At 45.6% G+C, this 27,181-nt stretch overlaps 1 protein-coding gene across 3 annotated transcripts in view; it reads left to right on the forward strand.

Annotated features, from left to right (window-relative positions):
• Nucleotides 1-294: 294 nt before the first annotated feature.
• The window catches only part of TNFRSF10C (TNF receptor superfamily member 10c), a 37,603-nt gene continuing 10,716 nt past the window's right edge, over nucleotides 295-27,181 (forward strand). Inside the window, exons 1-5 of one of the 3 annotated variants that reach the window (XM_063709134.1) lie at nucleotides 315-494; nucleotides 4,614-4,749; nucleotides 6,071-6,211; nucleotides 16,581-16,628; nucleotides 17,212-19,126. In XM_063709134.1, the coding sequence (XP_063565204.1) occupies nucleotides 18,947-19,126 (180 nt within the window). In that variant the 5' untranslated portion in view covers nucleotides 315-494; nucleotides 4,614-4,749; nucleotides 6,071-6,211; nucleotides 16,581-16,628; nucleotides 17,212-18,946. Of the gene's footprint in view, nucleotides 495-4,613; nucleotides 4,750-6,070; nucleotides 6,212-16,580; nucleotides 16,629-17,211; nucleotides 19,127-27,181 lie in introns of all 3 variants that reach the window. The other 2 variants (XM_004046769.5, XM_063709135.1) reach the window with 2 other exon arrangements.

The following is a 27,181-nucleotide window of genomic DNA, read 5'->3' on the forward strand; positions in this document are numbered from 1 at the left end:
GGCCGACCTTCACTTTCTCTGTCCCGGCCTTTCCTGCATCCCCATAAGTGTACCCAGGTTGCTCAGCCCTGCAGGCACCTGAGAGACCCATATCCCGCTCCCCTTGCCCTGGAGAGCCCGCTCTCCCTCTCGCCCAGGCGTGCCCCCATGCTATCCACTTTCCCCAGAGCGGCGGTGGGGGTGCTCTGGGGCTTCCCCCTGCCCTGCCCATGGGTTTCTGGGCCTCACTTGGAGCCCTGGGCTGGACTGGGCTGAGCTGCAGGGAGGCTGAGCAGCCTGTAGAGGGCAGCACACGCGCGGCTTCCCAGCCAGCCGCCCTGGAGGACGTGGAGGGGAGGCAGCCACAGTCCTGGAGAGGCCTGGGCCTGAACAACATGGCTTCCCCCAGGGTGAGAGTCGCTTGTCCTCCCACCGCCTGCTCTCTCCTGATGACCAGGTTCCAGGAGTTATCAAAGACCTCTGAGCTGCGTGGAGAAAGCCATGGAGACAGCCAGGTGAGTTGGGAGTCAGTTCAGAAAGGGCAGAGGGTCCCACAACAGGCCCAGAACCCAGTGGGGGAACCTGGAGAGCCCCCTGCGTGGGCGAAGCTACTGCTCCGTCGCTCACCCACCTCGCGTCCACAGAGAGCCCGCCCACACTGCCTGGCCTCCCTGGCACCCAAGGTGCTGCCAGGAGTCAAGGTCACCAGATAATCTGTCCTCAGAGAGGGCTGAGAACCCACCCGGGGAGTATGGAGGAACCCTACAGAGGGAGATAGCAAAATGGGTGAGAGTCCGAGGGAGGGAGAAAGAGTGGCTGCAGCGGGAGCTCAGAGGAGGGAGGAGGCTGCCTGGGCTGCACTTGTCATGGGAGCAGGTCCCAGGGCGGCCACTTCTGCATCTGTGGAAAGCACAGGGCTTGGGGCAGGGGACCTCTGTTTACACCCAGTTCAGCCTCGTTCCCTGAGACTGGAACAGACGTAGGTGGGGGCAAACAGACTCTGAGCAAGAAGTGAACCCGAAGACAGAGCAACCCTGCCCAGATCTGGGGCCTATGAGGGTATGAACCCAAAATACCTGAGACAGGTCTCAATCAAGTTAGAAAGTTTATTTTGCCAAGGTTAAGCAAGCGGCCATGACACAACCTTAAGCCATCCTGACGACATGTGCCCAAGGTGGTTGGCGTCAGCTTCCTTTTGTATATTTTAGGGTGACATGAGACGTTCATCAATATGTGTAAGATGTACATTCACTTGGTCCAGAAGGGCGGGACAACTAGAAGTGGAGGCTTCCAGGTCATAGGTAGATAAGAGACAAAAGGTTGCATTCTTTTGGGTCTTTGATCAGCCGTTCACTGAATTCACAACATATATGTAAGAGGGTAGAGGTAGAGGAATAGTCACTTATGCCTTTGGCTCAGTGAATCTGTATTTTTGCATAAACAGTGGGGCGGAGGAAGCAGTCAGATATGCAGTCTCAGGTGAGCAGAGGGATGACTTTCTGTCCCACACCTGTGAAGATCAGCTATCAATGTACATCGCCAGGGTGAAACTCAGCATAACTGTTTTAGGGTAAGGATCTTGAGGCCCAGAAAGAATTTCCTTGTGGGCAAATTGGGAGGGAGCTATGTAGCTTTTCTGTCCTTGTAGCTATCTTATTTAGAAGTAAAGTGGGAGGCAGGTTTGCCTGACACAGTTCCCTGCTTGACTTTTCCCTTTGGCTTAGTGGTTTTGGAGTCCTGGTATTATTTTCTTTTTAGAAGAGATTAAATGAGATGTGTGTGCAATGCACTGCACACCACCTTCCTTAGAGACAGAGAGGGCCCGGAATTCGAGTCTGTGTTTTGCATAGCCTCATTTAAAGAACATGAAAAGAAATAGATGACATTCACTGATACTCATTCATCCATTTCATCTGAGACCCTTCAGCTTTTAGGTGTCTGCGAAAGACAGTGGAGAATCTCCTTAGTCAGAGTTGGGAGTCCTGGATTCCAACACTGACCCTGAGAAGCAGCCAGCTGTGGGACCTGGCACAGGTCACCTCCCCTCCATGGAAATGAAGATAAACCTCCCATCCTGTAGAGTTCACTGATTCTCTGTCCCTGTTTGCTCACTGAGGCATAAGTTACTGCAGTAAACTGTTCCCTTTAAAAGAAAAACAGGGTCTCACTGTGTCGCTCAGGATGGAGTGCAGTGGTGCGATCTCAACTCACTGCAATCTTGGTCTCCCGGGCTCAAGCGATCCTCCCACCTCAGCCTCCTGAGTAGCTGGGACTAGGTGCACACTACCACGCCTGGCTAATGTTAGTATTTTTGGTAGATATGGGATTTCCCCATGTTGCCCAGGCTGGTCTCGAACTCCTGAGCTCAAGCAATCTGCCCACCTCAGCCTCCCACAGTACTGGAATTACAGACGTGAACCACCGCATCTGGCTTCAACTGTTCACTTCTTAAGTGTTTCATTTCATCTATGACAACTGTATACTCACATGTAACTATTATGCAATCAAGACACGGAAAATTTCCACCACCCCCAGAAAGTCCTTTTCTGCCCCTTTTAGGCAATTTCCACCACCTGGACAAGAGACAGCTACTTCCTCACTGGCTTTTAGGAGACCAATGATTTTCATATATCTGAGGGTACTTAGGAAAATCTCAAGTAAAAGCGTATTCCAAGAATGTAAATGTGTTCAAAAATAAGGTACCATAACAATTGTATCAATAAGCAAATATCAGATAGTCTCAATGGAGGCTGAAAAGGCATTTAGGATAATTAGACACCTATTCTGGCTCTTAGAACGAACAGGAGGACACTTCAGAATGATAAGAATTTCTGTAAGAAAACAGGAGCCAATTAATGGTGAAAGGCCTAGGCTTTCCCAATGAAATCAAATCAAGATCAAAATGCCTGCCTTCTCTAAACACCCTTCAACATCATCCTGAGAGTTCTGACCTATGCCACAAGACATAGAACAAAAACAGAGACAGGTCTCCTGAAAGGGAGAAGAAAAAAAAATCATGATATTCGGTATGATTGCATACTTACAAACTGCAAGTTATAACAATAGTAATTTAAAACGTATATGTGGATGAATATGCACAAAATATAGCAGATAACCATTTAGAAAATGTATTTACAAGAGCTTCATTTCATAAGGGTTACAGAACACATAATATACAAAGAAACAGCCTTAGTAAGAAATAGCAATAATTGGAGTGGAGTGAGGGGAGAGAGAGCATTATGAAAAATAGCACATTTTATTACAATTGTTTTACTATTTCCCTACTAATGTGGGAAGTCCCTTAGAGCAGGTACTGCATATTTTAATCTTGGCATACATTTTGCCTGGTACAAAATCAATTCTCACTAAATACTTGTAAAATCATTGTATGCAGGAGGTAATAAACATTTTCTGTTATTGTTACTCCTCATTAGATAACTCATTCCTGGCTGGGCACGGTAGCTCCTGCCTGTAATCCCAGCACTTTGGGAGGCTGGGGCAGGTGGATTGCTTGAGTTCAGGAGTTCGAGACCAGCCTGGGCAATACAACAAAACATTGTTCCTACAAAAATTAGCTAGGCGTGGTGGCCTGTGCCTGTAGTCCTAGCTACTCAGGAGGGTGAGGTGGGAGGATCTCTTGAGCCCAGGAGGTCGAGGCTGCAATGAACCATGATTGCGCCACTACACTCCAGCCTGGGCAACACAGTGAGATCCTGTCTCAAAAAAACAAAAACAAGAAAACCTCATTCTTCTAGGTAGAGTTTCTGCCTTCACAGTGGTTTTTAATGCTGATTCATAATAGAATCTCTTTTAGGGAGCTGTAAAATATATGCTGGGTCTACAGAAAAGATTGTTGACATGAGTGGAAGATAAGCCATTTCGGCATACATATGATAACTATAAAACAAGAACCAAATGGAAATTTTAAAACTGAAAATTCCACTCTCTGAAATGAAAAATTTATTTGAATTTTCTTAAGAGAGATTGAACAGGGCTGGGCGCGGTGGCTCGCATCTGTAATCCCAGCACTTTGGGAGGCCGAGGCAGGTGGATCGCCTGAGGTCAGGAGTTCGAGACCAGCCTGGCCAACATAGTGAAACCCTGTCTCTACTAAAAATACAAAAAAATTAGCCGGGTGTGGTGGCAGATGCCTGTAATCCCAGCTACTCGGGAGCCTGAGGCCAAATCGCCTGAACCCAGGAGATGGAGGTTGCAGTGAGCCGAGATCATGCCACTGCACTCCAGCCTGGGCAACAAGAGCAAACACTCTGTTTCAAAAAAAAAAAAAAAAGAGAGAGATTGAACATTATAGAAGAATGAGTGAACTTGAAAAGAGATCAATAGAAACAATTCCATCTGAAGTACAAGGGAAAATGGGACTGAAAGAAAACAAGGAAGCGAGTCTCAGTGACCTGTGGTACAATATCACGCACCACACATGGAACCAGGGACCAAGAAGAAATGGCTGGAAAAGATGAGGAAAAAAAATGGTTGCTCTATTCTCAAATGTAGTGAAAAAACATCAACTTACTGATTCAAAAAGCTTATAAACCCCTCAGAAAAATAAATGTAAAGAAAACCCTACCTGGACACATCATAGTCAATCATACAGAGCAAATTTTGTGCATTCACAGGGAACAAAGATATGAACGACAGCTGACCCAAAACAACGGAGGCCCACGATGTGTGAAGTGGTGAAAGAACCCTGTTGACCTATTATTCACACCCCGTGAAAATATCCTTTAAAAACAAAGGAGAAAGGAATAAGTTGTGAGATATTGTATTTTCCAAATTTGGCCACAACAATAAATGTAACCAGAATAAACAAACGAATTAAAAGGAAGTTTCCCCAACTGGAAAAAAACGCAAGCTGAAATTATAAACTATCTAAAATATATGCACCTTTAATATAAAGCTTCAGATAGATTGAAAGTAAAAGATGGTAAGAGATATAAAACACAACTGTAAAGCATGAGAAAGCTAGTGTGGCTTTCTTAATGTCAAAGAAAGTAGATTCAAGAAAGGGCATATTAGCAAAGATGAGGAGGGATGTATAATGATAAAAGGATCAATTCATCAGAATGACATAACACTAAAAAAAATGTGTGTACCTAATATGGATGCAAAGAGGTGAACAATAGACACTGGGGCCTACTTAAGGGTAGAAAGTGGGAGGAGGGAGAGGATCAGAAAAAGTAACTATTAGGTACTAGGCTTAGTACCTGGGTGATGAAATAACCTGTACAACAAACCCCCATGACACAAGTTTACCTATATAATAAACTTGCACAGGTACCCCTGAACCTAAAATAAAGTTTAAAAACGTATTAAAAATATGTGTGTACCTAATAACAGAGCTTCAAAGATTTGCAGCAGAAACGGACAATTAGTGAGAGAAACAGACAAATGCACGATCATAGCTAGAGATTTTTAACATCCCCCGCTAAACAACTGATAGAACCAGTAAAAAAAAATCAATGAAGTCATAGACAATCTGAAAAAATTATCAACCACCTTGAGGTAATAAACATTTATAAAGTACTATACTGAACAACTGTAGAATGTTCATTCGTTTTGAGTGCATATGGTATGTTCACTAAGGTAGACCCTATTCTGGGCCTTAAAAACAGTCTTGATAAATTCAAAAGAATTGAAATTGTACAGAATATATTCTTTAGGTTGCAGAGGAATTGAATTAGATATCAGTAAGAATAAGAGATATAGAAAAGACTTTCATATTTGCAATTTAAACAACCATGGGCCAGAGAAGAAACCTTATGGAAATCAGAAATATTTCAAACTAAATGATAATGCAAAATATCAAAACTTATAGGACGTAACTACAGGACATAGAGAGTATGAGTGCTTATATTAGTAAAGAAAAAAAGATAGAAAACAATGATCCAGGTTTCCACTTAAAAGCTGGAGAAAGAAGAGTAATATAAACCCAGAATAAGTATAAGAAAGGCAATAATCAGAAGAGGAAAACTATAGAATAGGAAACACGAACACCCTGAAAGTAATAAAGAAATTAACACAGACAGCATAGCTATTTGAAAAGAATAGTAACATTTATAAATCTGTGTTTCAGAAGAAAACGGTAGGATTAGATTAACCTGTGATTCCTGGCTGGCCACAAGGTCACCCATGGCATGGAGCTGCCCACAACGCCCTTCTCAGCATGAAGCATCCTGAAAGATCCAGGGCCAGGTTCCCCAGGATTGGGGAGTTGGTAAGTAGAAAGGAGGACTGAAACCAGTCCAATTCTCCCATAGAGCTGATGTTTATGTTTTCTTTGAAAAAACATAGAAATTTATCCTCCCGATGTTAAAACTTGAGAAAGTTATGTTTGTCTTAACTGAATTCCTTTATCAGGAAACCCACCATCAAGCTTCCCAGACAATATCAAGGAGCTGAAACTTCCTGAGATCACTGCATTTGAACAGTGAGATGCCAGGCCCCTCACCACCATAATTGCCTAACCAACCACATGCTTCCTGTTGACCAGCCTCTCTTCCTTACCTGCTCTCTAATTCCTGTTTTCCTGCACATGGTTACATTCCTTACCTCTCTCTAGTTCCTGTTTTCTCACACATGTTTACTTTCCTTGACCCTCTCTAATTCCTGTTTTCCCGCACATGGTTACATTTCTTCCCTGCTATATAAACCTTTAATTTTCCCTGGGAATACTTGTTGTCTCAGTGATTGGCCATCTGTGCATCAAGCAGCAGGACCTAGATCAAAACTCTGGTGTTTCAGGAACAAGAACAACTTACCTATGGACAATTTTCATGCCTGTGGCTCTATGGGTTGCTCAGAAAGTTCACCACAACAACTAATATAAACTACATACCAGGAAATTCATCAAAATTACTACTACTTTTTGTTATTCCTCCATCTAAAGATGCTTCAAACCCAACATCTAGAAATCTCAACTGACTGTCCTCTGGACTCAAAAACTGGGCTTGTATCATTTGCTCCAACCATTAACCTTTACTTTTCTTTTGTTTCCATAGAAATGCCTCTTATTAAATACCTGACTGACCACACCTTATAGAGGCCTAACCTAGGTGAAAGACCACCTGTAACATCACCTCCTAAAATGAGATACAACTGCCTAACTGGATAAAACTCTTCTCATGACTAAGAGACTTATTCAATAAGATATGGAGCAATATAGTTAGACTTATGTCCTGCCTGTTGCAATTTATGTTCCTGTTTTCCTTTACAGGTCTCTTGCCACTCAGTTACTAACCTGATTCTTCTCTCCACAGCCATCACCTCGACTTTTAATACATGAAACTTCTCGGGAAGTTCCAGACGAGGGAAATGAGGGGGTTAAAATATGCTATTTTAGCATATTGACTATTTAAGTTAAAGATACCTGAAAAACAGCAAGTGTGAAAAGATCACGCCCTATGAGTGAGGCAAGGGAAGTTTTCCCATTTCATAAAGACACCAGCTACTGGGTTTAGGGCCCAAACTTATCCAATATGACCTCTTCTTAAGTAATCATATCTGCAAAGAACCCATTTCTAAAAAAGATCACATTCACAGGTACCAGAGTGTAGGGCTTCAAAATATGCTTTAGGGGGACACATTCAACCCACAAAAGCATACCAAGAAAATATGGTTCATGTACAGGGAAAGAAGAAATTGACAGATACCTGGCGAAGCTCAGACATTGGACTTTTTGGGCAAATGCTTTAAATCAACAATTTTAAATATGCTCAGATATTTAAAGGAAGTGTGTGTGTGTGTGTATGTGAGTGTGTGTGTGTTTGTGTGTGTGTGTGTGTGTGTGTGTGTGTGTGTGTTCTAGAAGATTGCGGAGGATTAAAACAGTAGCTCGCAGCCCATGGCTTCCAGGATGGGCAGGTGCTGGAGGGAAATATTCTAGAGAAACCCAGAGCAGCACCTGCACCTTTCTTTTGGGGAAACATCGATGCATCTATAGATATGTACACATACCTGTATGAACATATAGAGAATATCCATAAAGAGATAAGAATTATTAAAAGGTCCCCAGTGGAAATCCTGGGGCCAAAAAAAATAAAGTAGCTGAAGTAAACAACACAGCAGAGGGATTCCACAGCAGATTTGATCAGGCAGAAGAAAGAATCCGCTAATTTGAACATAGGAGAAAAGAACAGGCCAGATAGCCTCTGCGGTGTGCACGGAGGGCAGAACTGCTTCACAAAAGCAGACCTTCCCTTGCTTGTCTTTTCTCACACTAGAGAAAGCAGTAGATGATCCTATCTTTGAAGAGTGTGTTGTTCACATCAAGCATAAGAAGACAGTAATTAGGGGTAAAATCCTGAGGTATGTATGAGTTAATGACCAAATTAACTATGGAAACTTATATAAGAAGTGTAGAGGCTTTGCTTGTTTTTCTTTTTGCCCCTGTCCTCCCATTCTTCCTTGAAACAGCTCTGAGTAACACAGGCTGTGTTCTTGCTGTGACTCACACCTCCCTGCCTTCTCTTCCTTCAGGCTTGCTGAGGTCGGTGGGGGGTTGTTTCCTGCCTTGGACTCCCTGGAATTTAAAGTGACATAGTCTTGGGGACTGGAATCCAGCACCTCCTTCTTCCCCTCCCTGTGGGGACAGGGACACCAGCACTGGCTTGGCTCATCCACGGCCTCCCCCGGGGTTCTCTGGCTGCACCTGGGGCTACTGAGTGCTGCAGTCCAGCTCTGATGGAGCTGTCAGGGAAGAGGCAGTGGGTCCCTGAGTGGTGAACTGGCCCTGGTTTCTGGGGAAGTCCTGGTTCTGGGGGAGTCCTATGGTCCCTCTCCTGTGGCTTCCTCCAACCCTGGGCGGACCTTCACTTTTTCTCCGTCAACCCTTCCTGCATCCTTATCAGTGGGCCCAGGTTGCTCAGACCTGGAAGCACCTGGGAGACCCATTTCCCGCTCCCCTTGCCCTGGAGGACCCGTTCTCCCTCTCGCCCACAGCTCCTGGGAGGCCCAGGCGTGCCCCCCACTGTCCACCTTCCCCAGAGGAGAGGTGGGGCTGCTCTGTGCTCCCCACTGCTTCCCTCCTGCCCTGCCCATGAGCTCCTCAGCCTCACTTGGAGTCATGGGCTGTGAGCTATGGTTTGAATCCTCCACAATCCTCCAGTCTCATCTTTCCTCCTCTTAGAGTTGACCATGCTTTTCCTCCTGCTCAATTCTCCCTTTTTTTTCTTCCCTTTTCCTCCAAGTCACCACTAGGTAGGGCTCTACGTGTGTGACCCTTCATTACAGGCGACCCTTATTCTTCAACTCTGTGCCCTTTTTCCTAACATTTGGCTTCTACTCCAAGTCCCCCAAAACATACAGTCAATAAAATTCTGTGAGTCCCCCTCCAAAGATAAGAGAGGATGGCCTATGTTCTCGAGATGGGCAAAGGTGAGAGTTCAGTGTCCTGCTCCACCCAAATACCAGCTCCTCTCCCCAAAACCTCAATCACCATTATGCTGAGGGCAAAGAAGTTGTGAATATTTGTGAATACATCTTTGGCCACATTTCTAATCACCTTCATTAGGTGGCTTCCTAGAAGTAGAACATCACACACACACACACACACACACACACACACACACACACACAGCTGTGATTCCTACCAAAAATGCATCACTTTAGATCTGACATCACTGCTCTTTGAGTTTCACTTCTGCTAACTAGGAAATAATTAATTGACCTCGATATGCATTTCTCTGCTTATTGAATTGTGTCCCACGTATTGATGTGTTGTTTGAATTTCTTTTTTCAAGCTGATTTTTTTAGGATTTGTGTATTGTCTGGGAAGACAGACTCCATGCTTCCCAAATACTAATAACAAATTTCTAGTCTTTTTAATTTGCCTCTTCTTTTTGTCTTAGATTTTAATGTACAGAAGTTTTAAATGTTAAGTAGTTGAATCTATAGGTACACTTATTTTTTTTATGGTCATAAGCTTAGAAAGTCCTTTGCCCAACATAAAATAAGAGAACTCTAATTTCTTAGGGAGATTTTTATTAAATGATTAGATTTGTAGCATATAGTTGTATAAAATAAGATGAACTCTAATTTATTAGGGAGGTTTTATTAAATGATTAGATTTGTAGCATATCATCGTGTAAAGTACATGGACATTATTTTTGATATAGAAAGTGTAGTGTTCCCCTTCATTGTTCTGAGTTACTCTCATCTGTCCAACCCCAGCGAGCCACTGATTATTCCCTTTCTCTGAACCTTGTGGTGTTTATGGAAGCTTCATTCCATAGCATGAAGGCGTTAATCATTAATCTCGGGTGATTAGTCCTCAGGCATCTCCCTGCTCTGAGCTGAGGGGTGTGGTAGTGTTGAAAGTTGCAGTGCTCTGATCACGTGGTTGGTTCCACTGGCAACTGGTCCCTCTCCGGCAAGAGCCACCTCATCAGTATCAACTCAGGAATGCTGGAAATCATTTTATGAATAAAAAATAAAGCCCCTCTCACCACAATTACTCAAGAAACTTCAATGTTTTAAAGCTCTGTTCCCAGAGCCAGGAGCAGAGAAAAAAAAGTAGATGTTCCTTATTATATCCCAGCCATGAATACCAGGAGAGAGGATCACTGGAGCCGTTTCAGAAGCTGCTTACCATGGCGCTCAGGGGAGAGGCCATGGTCGGAAGGAAAAAGTGTGGATGAGGAGTGTGATTGATGGCAAGTGTTTGCTAATGTGGGACTAGCTGGACCCTGTCTTTTCTGGTGGTTCCTGAATCAGAGTTCTAGCACTACATACTGGAGTGTGGATTGGCTGTTTCAGGAACCTGGTCTCTCTGCAGTCGTTAGATTTCTGCATAAATATTTAGCATAAATACTCTGTATAGAAGAAAAGAAAAATTTAAAAATTATATTTAATTATGTTTTGAGGCCTTCATGAAATTTTTTTTTTTTTTTGAGATGGAGTCTTGCTGTGCCTCCCAGGCTGGAGTGCAGTGGCACGATCTCGGCTCACTGCAAGCTCCGCCCCCCAGGTTCCTACCATTCTCCTGCCTCAGCCTCCCGAGTAGCTGGGACTACAGGCGCCTGCCACCATGCCTGGCTAACTTTTTTTGTATTTTTTAGTAGAGATGGGGTTTCATCGTGTTAGCCAGGACGATCTCGATCTCCTGACCTTGTGATCTGCCTGCCTTGGCCTCCCAAAGTGCTGGGATTACAGGCGTGAGCCACTGCGCCCAGCCATGAAATATTTAAAGAAATTACACCACACAACCCATATTGACATCAACTGACCCCTAGAAACTAATGGAGGAATGTGTTAGGAAAAAATGTTCTGCCAGGGACCCATCTGATATTGGCCTGACCATCTGAGCTCAGACATTGGTCCCACTCACTAACAGATCTAAGAAACACGAGATACCAGCCCTACTACCAAAAACTCTGAGTGCTATAGGCTCAGACAAAAAGGCAAAATTCTAGCTGAGAGAATATTAACAAATTACAGTGAGCAATATGTTCATAGTTCAAGACACTTCTGTGAACAGATGTGTGGATTTTCTTCACCCTGATCAATTCTTCCACAACAGATGACTGCCCATAATTCAATTCACTTCTGACACTAATCAGAGGTAGTGCTGACCCCACAGGTAAAGACTCAGTCCCACAAGACTCCCCCCACTTCAGGGGCAAATCACAAGTAGGAGGTCTGTGTCCCCATCCAGATTTCATCTTGCATTGGCTCTGTGTCCCACCAAAATCTCCTTTTGAATTGTAATCCCCATGGGTCAGGGGAGGGACCTGGTGGGAGATGTCTGGATCATGGGGGTGGTTTCCTCATGCTGTTCTCATGATAGTTCTCGCGACTTCTGATGGTTTTATAAGGGTTTGGCAGTTCCTCCTTCACTCTCTTCTCTTTCTCCTGCCACCTTGTGAAGAAGGTGCCAGCTTCCCCATCTCCTTCCGCCATGATTGTGAGTTTCCTGAGGCCTCCCCGGCCATGGTAAACTGTGAGTCAATTAAACCTCTTTCCTTTATAAATTACCCAGTCTCAGGTATCCCTTTATAGCAGGGTGAAAATGGACTAAAACAGGGTCCCCAAGTCATCCACACCTTCTGTCTGACTTAGCTACTGATACATAATAGTGTTTGGTGACCCTAAATGTCTAAAAATGGAGTCACTTATGACAGGTGATCAGCCCACATTGAAATTGCTGACCCCTCAGAGTGAGAAGCGTATGTGTGGTGGACTGAGGTGATGAGAGGACCTGCTGTGGACAGGCCCCCCCTAGACCAGACAAGCAAGTGAAGCCAGAATGCAGCTGAGATCTTGGCTACAGACAAGCCTGCAGAGGGCCATAAAAACTGCAAAGACCCTGACCACAGCCAAGCAGCTGCTGCAACTCTGCCCATGAAAACTCAGAGGCCTCTTTCCCATGGGCTATGGAAGAAGAGCAGCGACAGCCCCCTCCCGGTCCATGTTCTGAGGAAACCCGGACCCGCCAGTGTGTCAGTCAGCGTGCTGGTCTCCTGACATGCTCACTGTGGTCCCTTCCCCACCGTCTCATCACCGCCTGTGTGTGTTGACTATATTTGCATGAGTGTGTATGTGCAAAAGCCACACAATAAACTGTGAATTTGCTGCAGGGAATTAAGGAACCAGAGAGACCGATCAGGGTGCAGGAGAGTTTTTATTTTAGGTGTACACCGGCTCAGCAGACATGTGTCCTGAAAGTCTGAGCAGCAGACAAAGAAAGCAGTCACCTTTTAAGCAGTTTGTGGCAGGAGTTACCTGATGCTGGAAGCAGACTTACGGAAGGGAGAAAAAGACAGTTAATTATCATGTAACATTCTTTAGCTTACATTTTGGGAAAGCATGTGCTGTAACTTATGCTTATTTAGTAAGTATAAATTAAGAGAAACAGAAACTACAAGGTATGTGGAAAGAGACAAGATTAATGTCTCACAGTCTTTACAGAAAGGCAGTTAATATTCTTTCTTAGCTCTTACTTTGGGGGGGGGTGGTCACTAATGCCCATTACAGCTTTACTTTTTCTGTATTTTTTCATTTTATAAGGACAATTAATATCTTTTAATTTGTCTACTTCAAATTCATAAGAATTTCACTGGCCATTGAGTCACTGTGAAACCTCCTGGTCCCCCCACAACTAGGCTAATTGGAACCCGACATGGGAGCCACCAACTGGAAGTTCCCATGATCCCCTTCTCAGGTTTCATCATTCACTAGGCTGGCTCACAGAAGCCAGGAACACAGTTTACTTGCTATTGCAAATTTATTACAGAGGATATTTTTAATGATTATCAATCAACAGCCAGATGAGGAGATACACAGGGTCAGGATTGTGAGGGTGCCCGGTGCAGGAGCTCTGTCCTCGTGGAATTAGGGCGTGCCACCCTCCCGACATGTAGATGGGTACTTGTTCACAAACCCAGAGTCTCTCTGAACTTTGTCCTCTTAAGCTTCTTTGGAGGCTTCATTGCTCAAGCTTGAGTGATTACATCATTGACATTTGGTGATCACGTCAACATTCAGCCCCTCTTCTCTCACCAGAGGCTGGGACAGGGGGAGGGCATTTGCAGCTTCCACCAGGTAAGCAAAACCCAAGCAAAACTTCAGCAGAGGTTGAAGATTCAACCCTCTAATCATAGGCCGGTTCCCCCTCCTGACGCTGTCCAGGAGCCCCTAACCATCAGTCATCTCACTGGTGTACAAAGAGACATTGATCACTTCAGAGATTCCAAGGATTTCAGGAGCTTTGTGGCAAGAAACAGGAGCTGAGATCAAATATGTATCTCTTATTATTTCACGGTCCACAACCAGGTCTCTGGACTCTCTTACAGCAAAACGATATGCAACTCAAAAGATACTGGTAGGTTACTAGTCCTCCTCAGTCATTGATAATTAGTCCAGTCCATCATCATGTTATATGAAAATGTCTCCTAGGATGAGGCCACTCAGGTATGCAGGCCTCTGTTCCCTCTGTCAGGTCCTAAAAGCAGGACAGGTCTCAGCAAACATGGAGCTTCCCCCTCCCAGATATCTGGAATAATTGAGCTAAGAGACAATGTCATCTCCTTCTCAGTATTACTGTAATATAAGATTTCCCTCATTACATAAACCATGTATTCATTCCTTTATTCTCAGCAACTCCTCCTCCTCATTTTCATTTCTACTCAAACTTTTCTACTTTGGAAATAATTGTGATGGGCTGGCAGCAATACTAGTGTAACAAGTGTGTCCCCTCAGTGCACATCCATTCATACAGGGCAGGGTTACACAGCTGTAGAATTAGTGGGCTATTTCACCAATAGGCAACAAATTAGTCCATTGTGTGTTGCTATAAAGGAATATCTGAGGCTGGGTCATTTATAAAGAAAAGAGGTTTATTTGGCTCACGGTCCTGCAGGCTGCATAAGCATAGCACCTGCATCTGCTCAGCTTCTGGTGAGGGCCTCAGGGAGCTTCCAATCATGGAAGAAGGCAAAGGAGGAGCCAGCACATCACATGGTGAGAGGGAGCAAGAGAGAGAGGTGAGAGGTCCCAGACTCCTTTAAACAACCAGCTCTCTAGTGAACTAACAGAGTGAGAACTCACTCATTACTGTGGAAAGGGCAGTGAGCCATTCATGAGGGTTCTTCCCCCATGACGCAAACACCTTCACCAGGCCCATACCAACCTCAGGGATCACATTTCAATATGACATTTGGAGGGGACACACATGCAAACTGTATCAGGCTATGTAGCTGCATTTACTGTTAGCCCCAATTTTGCAAGACTGGGGTCCCATCAGGTCCATAAGAAAATTGACAGAAAAGTCTAAACACATAGTCTGTTCCTGGCTTAGGGGTCATCGCTGCTTCCAGCATTTATAGTTGTAGCCCTGGCCCTGTGGCCAAGGTACCAGGTGGCGGGTGGGGAGAAGGGGAGAGGTGAGGTAATACAGGGAAGAAAGACAAAAATGACGGTCACTGGCCGGGCACAGTGGCTCATGCCTATAATCTCAGCACTTATGGGAGGCCAAGGCATGTAGATTACCTGAGGTCAGGAGTTTGAGACCTGCCTGACCAACACAGTGAAACCCCGTCTCTGCTAAAAATATAAAAATTAGCTGGGCGTGGTGGCGGGAGGCTAAGGCAGAGGAATCACTTGAACCCGGGAGGTGGAGTTTTTAGTGAGCCAAAATCATGCCATTGCACTCCAGCCTGGGCAACAGAGCGAGACTGTGTCTCAAAAAAAAAAAAAACCACTACCACCACCACCACCAACAACAAAATGACAGTCATCATACTAGCACCCTCCCTACCTCCTCATCCCCAGATCCACTGGAAAAATGGAGAAAAGTCTGGTGGGGACACTCCTTTAGCCCACTCGTGTGGAGTGGGGGCACACACTGGTGAAGGTGTGGAAGCCCGCCCTTCATGCCTGTATCTCCCCCCATTTTAGACAATCAGTGTTTCAGTTGACTGTTCTGCTTCCTTATCAAATTATTACTCTAAGGAGGATATCTCTCTGCCCATTGCTAAACATTACGCACTGAACGGCATGTTTCTTGGTCCAAGGAAGTGCGACTTAGTGGTCCAAACTAGAATAATACCTTATTTCACTTCTTTTATATTAATAGCACTCTGGGCATTTGCAGCCTCCACCAGGTAAGCAAAAGACAATCCACAGTCAGTTTCTGTTCCTGTTGAGACTCACCTGTACCCCCCAGGGCACTGCCCTCAGTCTCACTTTCCAAGTATGCTGAGGGCCTCCCCATCAGGGAATCTGCCTCATAGCTATAGGCAGTCTCTGTCTCTCCCGCTGCTAGACAGAACAGCTCTTACTGGCGTTATGTGCCTGAGAGAGAGCGAGAGGAATGTGTTTCGATTCAGCCCATCTCTGTGTCACTGTGGTTCCCCCATATCCACTCCTTTTATTTAATGGCCTCTGGTGACCACCTCAAGGGAGTACATGGTGGGTGGTATCTCTTGCTGATGGCAATCACTTTCCAAACCTGAGGCAGGTTCTACTGAGCAATATGGATGTGTCCTACTTTAATGCGCTCCTCAAGTCCCCCTAGAGATTGCCATAGGGTCAGGCCTCATATGGACATCCCTTCAATAGGCCAGTTTTCCATTATTCTTGGAAACAATGGGGAATGCATAGATGAATATCCAAATTTAATACACTTTATTTGGAAAGCAAGAATTGCAATGCTTGGCATACACAAAGACCAACTTGTCTTTGATATGTCCAAAGACCAAAAAGAGAAGTTTAGAGGCTTTTTTAAAAGGAGAAATTCTGGCCAGGTGCGGTGGCTCACGCCTGTAATCCCAGCACTTTGGGAGGCTGAGGCGGGCGGATCACGAGGTCATGAGATCGTGACCATCCTGGCTAACACGGTGAAACCCCATCTGTACTAAAAATACAAAAAAATTAGCTGGGCGTGGTGGCAGGCGCCTGTAGTCCCAGCTACTTGGGGGGCTGAGGCAGGAGAATGGCGTGAACCCAGGAGGCAGAGCTTGCAGTGAGCCGATATCGCACCACTGCACTCCAGTCTGGGTGACAGAGCGAGACTCCATCTCAAAAACAAACAAACAAACAAACAAAGGAGAAAAAAACAAAGGAAAAATACTAATTTTTTTCTTTTCTAGGAAGCTCATTGGCACTGTCAAATTTGAAGAAGAGGCATGCTCTGACTGGTGAGTGACTGCAGTGGGTCAGGCTGGTCTTAGAGCAGTAGCAGGTTGTGTCCATAGATATTAGATAGGACTATTAACAGTTTCAGGTTACAGCTGCCAGGCTTACAGAGAATTGCAGTTTGGGGGTAATACAGTGATTTTTCTTCCCCATGGCCTCTTGACTCTTAGTTGGGTGTGACAAGAATGACCCAATTTGTGCAATCAATTTTCACATTCTGCTTCCCAACTCTATGACCAGGACGTTGAGGACTGTTCATGAGCCAGAAAAAAACTCAAGTACAAGGGCTTTTGCTGCTGTCAAATCTTCCATAACGCTAGGAAAACAGCATGCAATCCAACCCACCTAGCCAATTTGCCTTTGCCTTCTTCCATCAGAGGGGTGGCCTTCCAAATAGGATGTTGACCATTCACCTAGGAATGACTGTCTACAAACTAAGTAGCTCTTGGTCGGTCAGTAAAGAGCTGCGTATAGGGCAGTGTCCAAGTGACCACAGAATCCAGCAGCTCCTCACTCAGTTCCAGACTCAGTCTGAGGGGAACAGAGGCTCCCTGCTCATGAGTGTCTCCTCTTTGCCTTCCTCAGGCACCAGGATCCCGTATCAACCATTTCCATTTTGTAATAGAACTCTTCTGGGACTGCCCTCCCCATTAGAGTTTTTCCAAGATCTCTGAAGACGTCATGAGTTTTTCAGGTTTCAAGATTATTTTATGTCCTTCAGTCACAGGGGAGACTTCAGTTAGTGTTCCATCGCAAGCTAGTAAGTGCCTCTCAAATGGAAACTGTATAGTCTAAAGGCCCAGTTCCCTGGAGGTGCTCACAGCCTTTTGCCATTAGCCCTAGGCAGTGCTCCACACACGGCACAGAGAATGTGTGTTACCTGCAGTCTGGTTTCTAGTCTACACTGTGTGGTCCACCCTCCAGGGCCAGGGGGCCTGGAGTGCTCTAAAGACTTTCCTGCTGGCCCTCGTGGCTCTGTGTTAATGCTGTCAGTCTTCCTGAAGTCCCTGTCCTCTCACCTCCTGCCTGGATCTGCCCCCAGCACACATTCCTGACTCCACACATTTCTCAGTGCCTGCGACCTGGCACACATTTCTGATCCGAACTCAGTGCCTGGGGCCTGGCAGTTGCCCAGGGCACTCCATCGCTCAAATCCAAGCCTGTGGAGAGGATGACATATCATTCCCAGGTTTCTGATGAGCAGAAAAAAAAATCTTTGTTTCTATAGTGCTATCCTCTTTTATCCACCATGTGAGAGGTCAGGAGCCGACTCACCCCAAGGGTCTAGGAGTTGTGCCATTGACCTTACTGCCTAGGGTCACAGGCTGGCACCCTCCAGTGCCACACATTGGATCTCTCCACACAGCAGCAGTGTGCTTAACTCAATGGGGAGGTGAGTAGCCCAAGGTCAGACAGTTGGACCTGGATAGACACTTGACTGGGGGACAGGCTTTGGAAGACACTCCCCTGGGCCTCCTCTGTCCATGGGGCCTCAATACTAGAGCCCACAAGGTCGGCCAGAGAGTGTCTATGCCTCGACCATGCAAAGGATGCCAGGCTGTGGCTAGGGATGCCCCCGGTGTTCCTCTCCCTCCTACCTACTCCTCAGCCTCTGCAGGTGCCTGTCATGGCCCCTGTGTCCTTCATTCTGTCCACTCATGCGTTCACTGGGCCCCTCCTTGGTGCCAGGCACCCGCTACAGAGGGATACCAAGCCCCTGCCAGAGAAGCTTGGAGCTGGGTCACAGCAGCAAGGAGGCTGGAGACAGTGGCATCAGTGCACTGGTCAGTGAGGCCACTGTGGGAGGAGGGAGTGGGAGCAGAAGCTAAGAGTGGACTGAAGTCCTTAGGCCAGGAAGTAGTTCAGGGTTTAAGAAGAGGAGAGACAGGTGGCCCGGGGAGGGAGCAGGCTCAGGATGGGCCTCCAGTGCCTCCTCTGGAGCTCACTACCCAGACTACAGCAGCGCAGTGGGCAGCGCCTCAGCTCCTTCCCCTTCTGCTGGCTACAGCCTGGACAGGACCCGGAATCAAACCGCAGGCCCTGGGTCACCGCTGCCGGAAAGAGCCAGTTCCTGTCCGTCCATGCACCCACCACCACAACCCAGGCCTTCCTGGAGGTGCTAGGGGAGGCCATGCCCCATTTCTGAGTGCTTGGAAGTGACTGCTGCAAGTGACAAGTGACCACGCCTTTTCCCCCGCGGGTATAATAAATTCAGAGGCGCTGCGCTCCGATTCTGGCAGTGCAGCTGTGGGAACCTCTCCACGCGCACGCACGAACTCAGCCAACGATTTCTGATAGATTTTTGGGAGTTTGACCAGGGATGCAAGGGGTGAAGGAGCGCTTCCTACCGCTAGGGAACTCTGGGGACAGAGCGCCCCGGCCGCCTGATGGCCGGGGCAGGGTGCGACCCAGGACCCAGGACGGCGTCGGGAACCATACCGTGGCCCGGATCCCCAAGACCCTAAAGTTCGTCGTCGTCATCGTCGCGGTCCTGCTGCCAGTGAGTCCCCGCCGCGGTCCCTGGCTGGGGAAGAGCGCACCTGGCGCCGGGAGGGGGCAGGGAGACGGGGACACGGCAGGGATGCCTGGCCCTGGTCACCTGCGGCCGGGCATGTCCGGGCAGGACGAACTCGCCGTCGGAGTAAGGGGAAGACCTGGGTCCCCGGGCTGGGCAGGAGCGACCCGGCCGCGAGGGAGCAGAGAGGCGGTCCCCCTGGCTGCCCCGAGCCCGCGAAGGGAGGGAAGTTCCAGAATCGAGAGAGGGAGGGAGTCAAGGTGGAACCCATAGAGTGAGCCTCCGGAAGACACAGAGCGGTTGCCTCTCTCATTAATTAATTAATTAGTTAATAAAATTAACCCCATGTTTACATTCTTAAACGTGTTGCTTGGAGATCGGTTTAACCAACAGCCAGTGAAAAAACTTTTCAGCGCTGTCTTTTGCAACTTTCACCTCCTCTGTCCTGAAAGTGGCAGGAAGCCGGAAAGTGGCAGGAAGCGGTTAATCAAGGTGCTGCCTTGGTTAATGTCTTCCACTACCACCCGTGTGTCCCCTCTGTATCCCATAGGCAGGACCGGGGCTGGCCCCTTCCTTCAGCATAAACGGTGTAAAGTTGTTGTGAGTTGGCTTTGGAAACTGAGATTGGTAGTAGTGTGAGTGCAAGGACATATTATGTATAAAATGTGCAGACTTCTAGGTCTCTTTCAGATTGATTGAGGTTTTTGCTAACAGCCCTTTTTAAGATTCTCTACGTAATACAAAAAAAAAGAAAAAAGAAAAAAGAAAAAGAAAAGGCCAAAGCAAGGTTACAGAAACCATGAGAGTTTGCATGTTGTCTTTCTACAAATTAATGCTAAATTCAGAAAAGCAGTAACATTTTCACCTCTCAAAAATTACACAACTGACTTTTAAAATAGTTTTTAGTGGGTGGACTTACCTGAGGCAGCTAGAAGAATGGCTGTGTCAGGACAGTGGCCCTGAAGAGAGAATGCATGGATGACCAGTGTAGACAAGGCCAGCAACATCAGTTTCACAGTTTTGGGAATGTGAACTCTATGCGTCGCAAAGGAGGCTTTAATCCCTCCATCAGTCTTGCCTTATTAAATGCATTTAAATGCACAATTGCTTTTTTAAATTTTGGAGCTAACACAAATCACATTAGATGTTTTATGGCAGTACATTCAGATTGATCTTCTTTTAAACAAGGGTATTGTATTTTACTGCATGTGTAAGCCACATTTTAATTCACTGTTGCCGCCTAGGGGCAGCTGGTTAGATCCCATCCTGACTGCCTTTGCTAATTCCAACAGCATTGTACTAAATACCCTTGTATGTATCGTGTGTCCACATATCCATGCACACTAGCTTATTGGGCAACTCCTTACAAGTTGAATTCTACTTCTCCTTCTGCGGGATAAATGACTTCAGAAGTTTCTTTAAATGTTCACGAATTTTCCTCCAAAAAACCACTGAACCCAGCTTACAGTCGCACCTAGTCCACAAATGTGCCTGTGTCCCTACACCTTTGCTACACTTAGCTTTCATTCGTTACTAGTCTAAGATGTAAAACATGACACATCACATTGCTGTGTATTTTTGTTTCTTCATGGTATTAGGAATTTTCAAGGATATAGGAGTTTTTTGGTACTGGGAGTAGATGACCAGGGGATCCAGATGAGACAGCAGGGAAGACTGAATTCCGAGCTGTGCACTTGGAAAACCCTGGTCAGCTGGGGCCAGTCCCTGCCACCCACCATGCCTGTGAATGGAGATAAGGTCTCCATCCTCAGCCTGTCAGGGTGACTTCAGATGAGCCTGGAGCTGAGTTCAGTTCCTGACCCCAGGTCCTGGCTCTGTCAATGCTGGGCTGGTCCAATCTCTGCGCCAGGTCCTTCCACACCATTCCTCTCTCTATCAAAGTAGGAATTGAGAAGTTCCAACGGCTCAGAATCTCGGACTCTCAGGCTGTCAAGGACTCCTGAGATTGGAGGCTGGGAACAGCTGGGCCCTGCTGTGCTTCCCCTCTGGCTCTGTGACTCTGGTGTGGCCCCAGCTCCTGCCTGTAAAGTGAAGAGGAGATAAAAATCTTCAGCAGCCCTGTGTAAACCTCAGAGGGCTGTGTTACCAGGTGTGGGAGGACAAATCACATCCTCAGGGCTGGTGTCACTCACTCTGGACTGGATCCCCAGGCACCTGTCCTCCACCCAGCAGAGGCTGCCCCTGTTCCTACCTGCACCTTGGTACTTGCTCCCTGAGCTTGGGGCAGAAGCTTCTGAAGACTAGGGTGGAGCGCCACGGGGAGGGGCCATGGAGGAACAGAGGAGCCAGACGTCAAGTGAGGACAGCGATGGCACTGCAGGGCCACAGCCTGGTTTACCTGCCACGCTTCCAGTTGTCCTTCTGGTAGGCGCCTGGCCCGGGTTGTAGTTTGAAGAGTGAGCAGGAAATGTCTCCATCCAGGTGGCTGCAGATGGCTACTCACCCAGGCCGTACTGAGAGGCCACAGTCCCAGTTCTGGTCCTCTGTCCTGTATCCAGGAGTGGCAGGGCAGTGAGGCTCTAGCTTCTAGGTCAGGGATGGGGACAGTGGGGACAGTGCCATGCCCCGAGCCTCTGCCGTTGGGCAGCTGGTGTCCTGCTTCCAGCCAGAGAATGCACATCTTCATGTGGTGGATTTCCTAACAACCCGGGGAGATGAAGGCAGGTTGTTTTTCCTGTTTTACAAGTGGCAAAATGAGATTCAGGGCTAGAGTTCTCTGAGCAGCTGCTTCTCTGATCTCTGTCCTGCCCTTGGCCTCTGGGAGCTCTATGGTTCCTCAGCAGAGTTCACAGGGCTCTTGGATCCTGGCCTTCAGCTGAGGCCACAACTGCGCGCACTTCATAGGCTTGGGGGGAAAGTGATTCATCCAGGAAATAAAAAGTGAGCCCTTTACTCTGGGAACACCTGTGCCTGGAGTCTGCTGGAGTTTGGGAGGACAAATGAACCCCATGTGAATCCTGTTCCCTGGAGCCCACAGTGTGGTGGGAGAGGTGACACCAGGGATTATATAACTAATAGGAGGTAGCATGAGGGAGGCCTGAGATCTCACCACCCTTGCCTCCCCCTCCTCCAGAGAGGCTGTGCTGGAGAGAGGCCATGCTGTTGCAGGGCCATAGGATGTGGTACTGTTGGCCTGGAAGATGTGGTTTGATTACAGTCACCATTGAGGGTCAGGGAGGGGAGCGAAGCTCTCCTTTAGATGCCCCCCCCCCCGCCGATTTTTTTTTTTTTTTAGCTGGGCCTGAGAATTTGATTCACCTAAGAGAGGTCCACAGGAGACAAGCACACACATTTATTTAATTCAAGTTTTACCTGGCATGGAAGAACCTGTGAGAGTCAGTTACTTATTTACTGAATTAGACCAAGTAACTCATGAAGAAGCAAGTAACTATGTGAGGAGCTAAAAAGATGAGAGTGGATCCATTCTGACATGGTCTGCACAGTACCCTCTTGGCCTCGACTTCTCATCCTTAAAAATAAGGAAATTGTCAGCCAGGTGCGGTGGCTCATGCCTGTAATCCCAGCACTTTGGGAGGTCAAGGCAGGTGGATCACGAGGTCAGGAGATCGAGACCATCCTGGCTAACACAGTGAAACCCCGTCTCTACTGAAAATACAAAACAATTAGCGGAGTGTGGTGGCGGGTGCCTGTAGTCCCAGCTACTGGAGAGGCTGAGGCAGGAGAATGGTGAGAACCGGGGAGGCAGAGCTTTCAGAAAAGAAAAAAAAAGGAGATTGTCCTATGTTTTTGGGGACTTTCATCTCCTGCTTTTAGGAAACACAAAAGAGGTCAAAGCATCTTCTTGCACCTGCTGTTTTTCAATAGCCTTTAATTCATAATAGTCAATTGACCAGGGTGGGCAGGGTGCGATGGCTCACACCTGTAGTCCTGCCAAGACAGGCAGATCACTTGAGCCCAGGAGTTCAAGACCAGCCAGGGCAACATAGCAAAACCCGGTCACAACAACAACAACAAAAAACCAAACAAACAAAAAAACAGAAAAACACAGAAAATTATGTCATGTGAAAGAATCCACACAGAATGCTTACCATCTGATTCCATTTCTTATTAAAATTCAACCAATCTATTCTGACAAAAAGCAGAATTATTGCTGGGGACATAGGAGCAAAGCAGAAGAGAGGATTACATTGAAGAATGAAGAAATTCTGGGGTGTGGTGGACATGTCATTTTCTTATCGTGGTGGTAGTTTCACAATGTATACGCGTCTCAATCTACCAAACTACATGCTTCAAAAATGTACACTTTGTTTCATGCCCATTATACCTCAATGAATCCATTTTTAAAAAACCTTCAATAGAATGTAAACACTTGAGTGTATACTGTATTCCCTATAGCACTTGCACATAGATCATGGAAATATGTATGCATAAAAAGTCAGTTTATCCAATTAAAATGGAATTCTAAAAGGTAATTAACATTAAAATGTGCAGGGGAAAAAGGAGTAAAAAAATTAGACTAGACAATCATAGCTTAAATGGTAAACTTACAGGTCTATTTCAACTATATCAATTATTGCACTCCCTGTAAATCCACTGAGCACTACAGTTCAATGGTAGAAATGTTTGGAAGGGCTGAGAAAGCAAGACTCAGCTATATCTTGTCTATATGAGATGGGCCTTAAAAGGAAGACACAGATGCTGTCTGTGGAAAGCAAATAAATGGAAAAAGATACACCACGCAGAGTGTAAGGCCAAGAGAACTGCCATGGCTATCTCAGTATCACATGAAGTTGATTTTGTTAGCGGTGGACGAGATCCGAGTTACCCTACGTTGAAGGCGGCGAATCCGTATGGGTCCACAGCACCTTCAGCTGTTCGCCTCCTGAGAAGAAAGAACTGGTCTGAGGGGCATAAGGCAGAAGGAGAGACGGAGGCAAGTTTCAGAGCAGGAGTGAAAGTTTATTAAAAAGCTTTAGAACAGGAAGGAAAGGAAGGAACAGGAAGGAAAGGAAGGAACAGAAAGAAAAGAAGGAAAGTACACTTGGAAGATGGCCAAGCAGGTGACTTGAGAAACAGTACGCAGCCAGACCGCCTGAGTTGGGGTTTTATAGGTTGGCATACTTCCAGGATCTTGCCTTACTTCTCCCCACTCCTGAAATCTTATTGGGAAGCTGCTGATCAGTTTCAGGTGTTTTCTATGTATTAGGAAACTGCCTTTTACTGGCATCAGCTGTAACCAGTTATTACTTTAGAGACACAGTTATCAACCACCTGATGGTCGCCCAACACTGCTGGTGTCAGAAGCGGGGACCCCTCTCCTGTCCTGCTCATACCTAACTAGCTGCCTACTGTAAAAATTTTAGGACATTGAATATTGTGGGAGATGAAAAGGGACCTTTGTAGTTAAAAGGGTTAATTCTTCAAGGAGTATAATAACAACAAATTGTATATGCCTAGTAATACATCTTCAAAACACATGACACAAAAATAGAATTAAAAAGAGATTAAATCAGCTGTTTCTCTGCACTTGCTAGCATGATTAGATGAAAACGCCAGTAAAGTGGCAAGCAATCTGCACACTATCAACCACCTTGATTTAACTGACATTTAAAGAGCAGGAGTGGAACATCCACTGAACACTCATTCCTTTCTATGCTCATGATACTTTCACCAAGATAGACCGGGTTCTGGGCTATAAAACACACAATATGATCTCTAAACTTAATGAAACTAAGCTGGAAATCAGTAACAATATCCACAGAGAATTCTAAAATTTTGATATTGAACAACACACTTCTAAAAATCTGTGGTTCAGACAGGAAATCAAAAGGGAAGGTAAGATATTTCAAAGTAAGTAAGAATGACAATATAACACATCAAAAGTGGTGCGAAATGGCTAACAGTGCTCAGGGTGAAATATACAGCTTTCAATGTTTGTATTAAAAAATTGGGGGTTGGGGAGATGGGGAGTTACTACTGAAGGGTATGTAGTTCCTTTCTGGAGTGATAAAAATATTCTAAAATTGATTATAGTGATGATTCCATAGCTATGAGTATATTAAAAACTGCTGAAATGTAGACTTTAAATGGGTGAATTATATGAATAATCATAATTATTAATTATGTGAATTGTGTCTCACTAAAGCTGTCAAAAAAAGAAAAAACATGAAAATTATGGGCCGGGCACGGTGGCTCACATCTGTAATTCCAGCACTTTGGGAGGCCGAGGAGGGTGGATCACGAGGTCAGGAGATCGAGACCATCCTGGCTAACACGGTGAAACCCCGTCTCTACTAAAAATACAAAAAATTAGCCAGGCGTGGTGGCGGGCACCTGTAGTCCCAGTTACTTGGGAGGCTGAGGCAGGAGAATGGCATGAACCCGGGAGGTGGAGCTTGCAGTGAGCCGAGATTGTGCCACTGCACTCCGGCCTGGGAGACAGCGAGACTCCGTCTCAAAAAAAAAAAAAAAAAAGAAAAAGAAAAAGAAAATTATGGCCTGAGGAGCTACATTAGTCAATCATAAAATATAAGTGTAAATTTAAACCAAACAAAGTAACAGGAAGGAGCATAAATCAAAGAATACAAACCACAGAAAGAACTGACAAAACCAACTGTGTGCGGTGGCTTACGCCTGTAATCCCAGTACTTTGGGAGGCCCAGGCAGGCAGATCACTTGAGCTCAGGAGTTAAACCACTCTGGGCAACATGGCGAAACCCCAGCTCTACAAAATATGCGAAAATTAGATGGGCATTGTGGCACACACCTGTCTTTGGGGACTGAGGTGGCAGGACCACTTGAGCCTGGGAGGCAGAGGAGGCAAAGCTTGTAGTGAACTGAGATTACACCACTGCACTCCAACATGGAGGGCAGAGGGAGACCCTGTCTCCAAAAAAAAAAAAAAAAAAAGACAAAATGAAAAGTTGGGCTTCTGAAAGGATTTTAAAAAACACCAATAAACCCCTCATTAAATGAGAGGGTGTAAGAGTGTGAGAGCAGAGAAAGGAGACACAGACATCTCCTGAACCTAGAGGGACTCCAGCCCGGGAAGGAATGATATGGGAAACGTGCGTTAGCTTCACTGTCACCAACTGCTAGGCAGGCTTTGATGTGGAAGAAAGCTACCTTTTCTCTTGTTTAGATCCAGGCAGTTGAACTGAGCCCAACATAAGCAGCTTTCATTGTAAACATTTTGGTTTTGCTTAAATTAATTTCCTACTTTAAAACACTCCCAACTTAAAGAAAAGTTACAAAAACTATACAATAAAAACATTTGAAAAAATGGCTGTTGGCATGATGAAAGCTATTATTGAATTCTTTACTGTGTACTTTCTACAAACAAGGAAATTAACATCAACACATTACCACTATCTATACGCACTCTATTCCGATTTCTCCAGTTGTCTTCTAGTTGTCATTTATAACATAGAGATCATGGCCAGAATCCCTGAATTGCTGTTTCATCTTTTTTGTCACTCTTTGATATTTAGTGGGAGCAGCTTGTCAAGGTCCTTTGTAAAGCAGTAATTAATTACTTAATGTTTGATGCTATATCCTGACTTTCTGTAAGGTTATATATAACCTTCATTTGTAAAACTGAGTATGTTTATGTGTGTGTCTGTGTGTATTTGTGTGTGTGTGAGTGAGAGACAGAATTCACCTATTGGTCAATTAAACAGTGAAACTAAATATGTTAAATGCTGTTTCTGCATGAAGGGCTCATATGTGTGTGGTTTTTTAAAATTCTTATAAAATCTTTTCTTTCCAACCATGGTGGCATGTGCCTCTTATCCACATTTCTTGGGAGACTGAAGCAGGAGGATCACTTCAGGCCAGGAGTTCAAGCCTATAGTAAGATATGATCACACCTGTGAATAACCACTGCATTCCAGCCTGGGCAACATAGCAAGACTCTGTATCAAAAAAACAAAATAGCTCTTCTTGCTCCCATTATCTGGCGTAAATATATTTTATGTTATAATATGAGAAAAGGATACAGAAGTGTTTTTCTTTTTCTTGTCATTTCTTCTTTCTTTTTTTTTTTATTTGAGACGGAGT

This window comes from Gorilla gorilla, chromosome 7, assembly GCF_029281585.2.
Source record: "Gorilla gorilla gorilla isolate KB3781 chromosome 7, NHGRI_mGorGor1-v2.1_pri, whole genome shotgun sequence".
Lineage (NCBI taxonomy): Eukaryota > Metazoa > Chordata > Mammalia > Primates > Hominidae > Gorilla > Gorilla gorilla.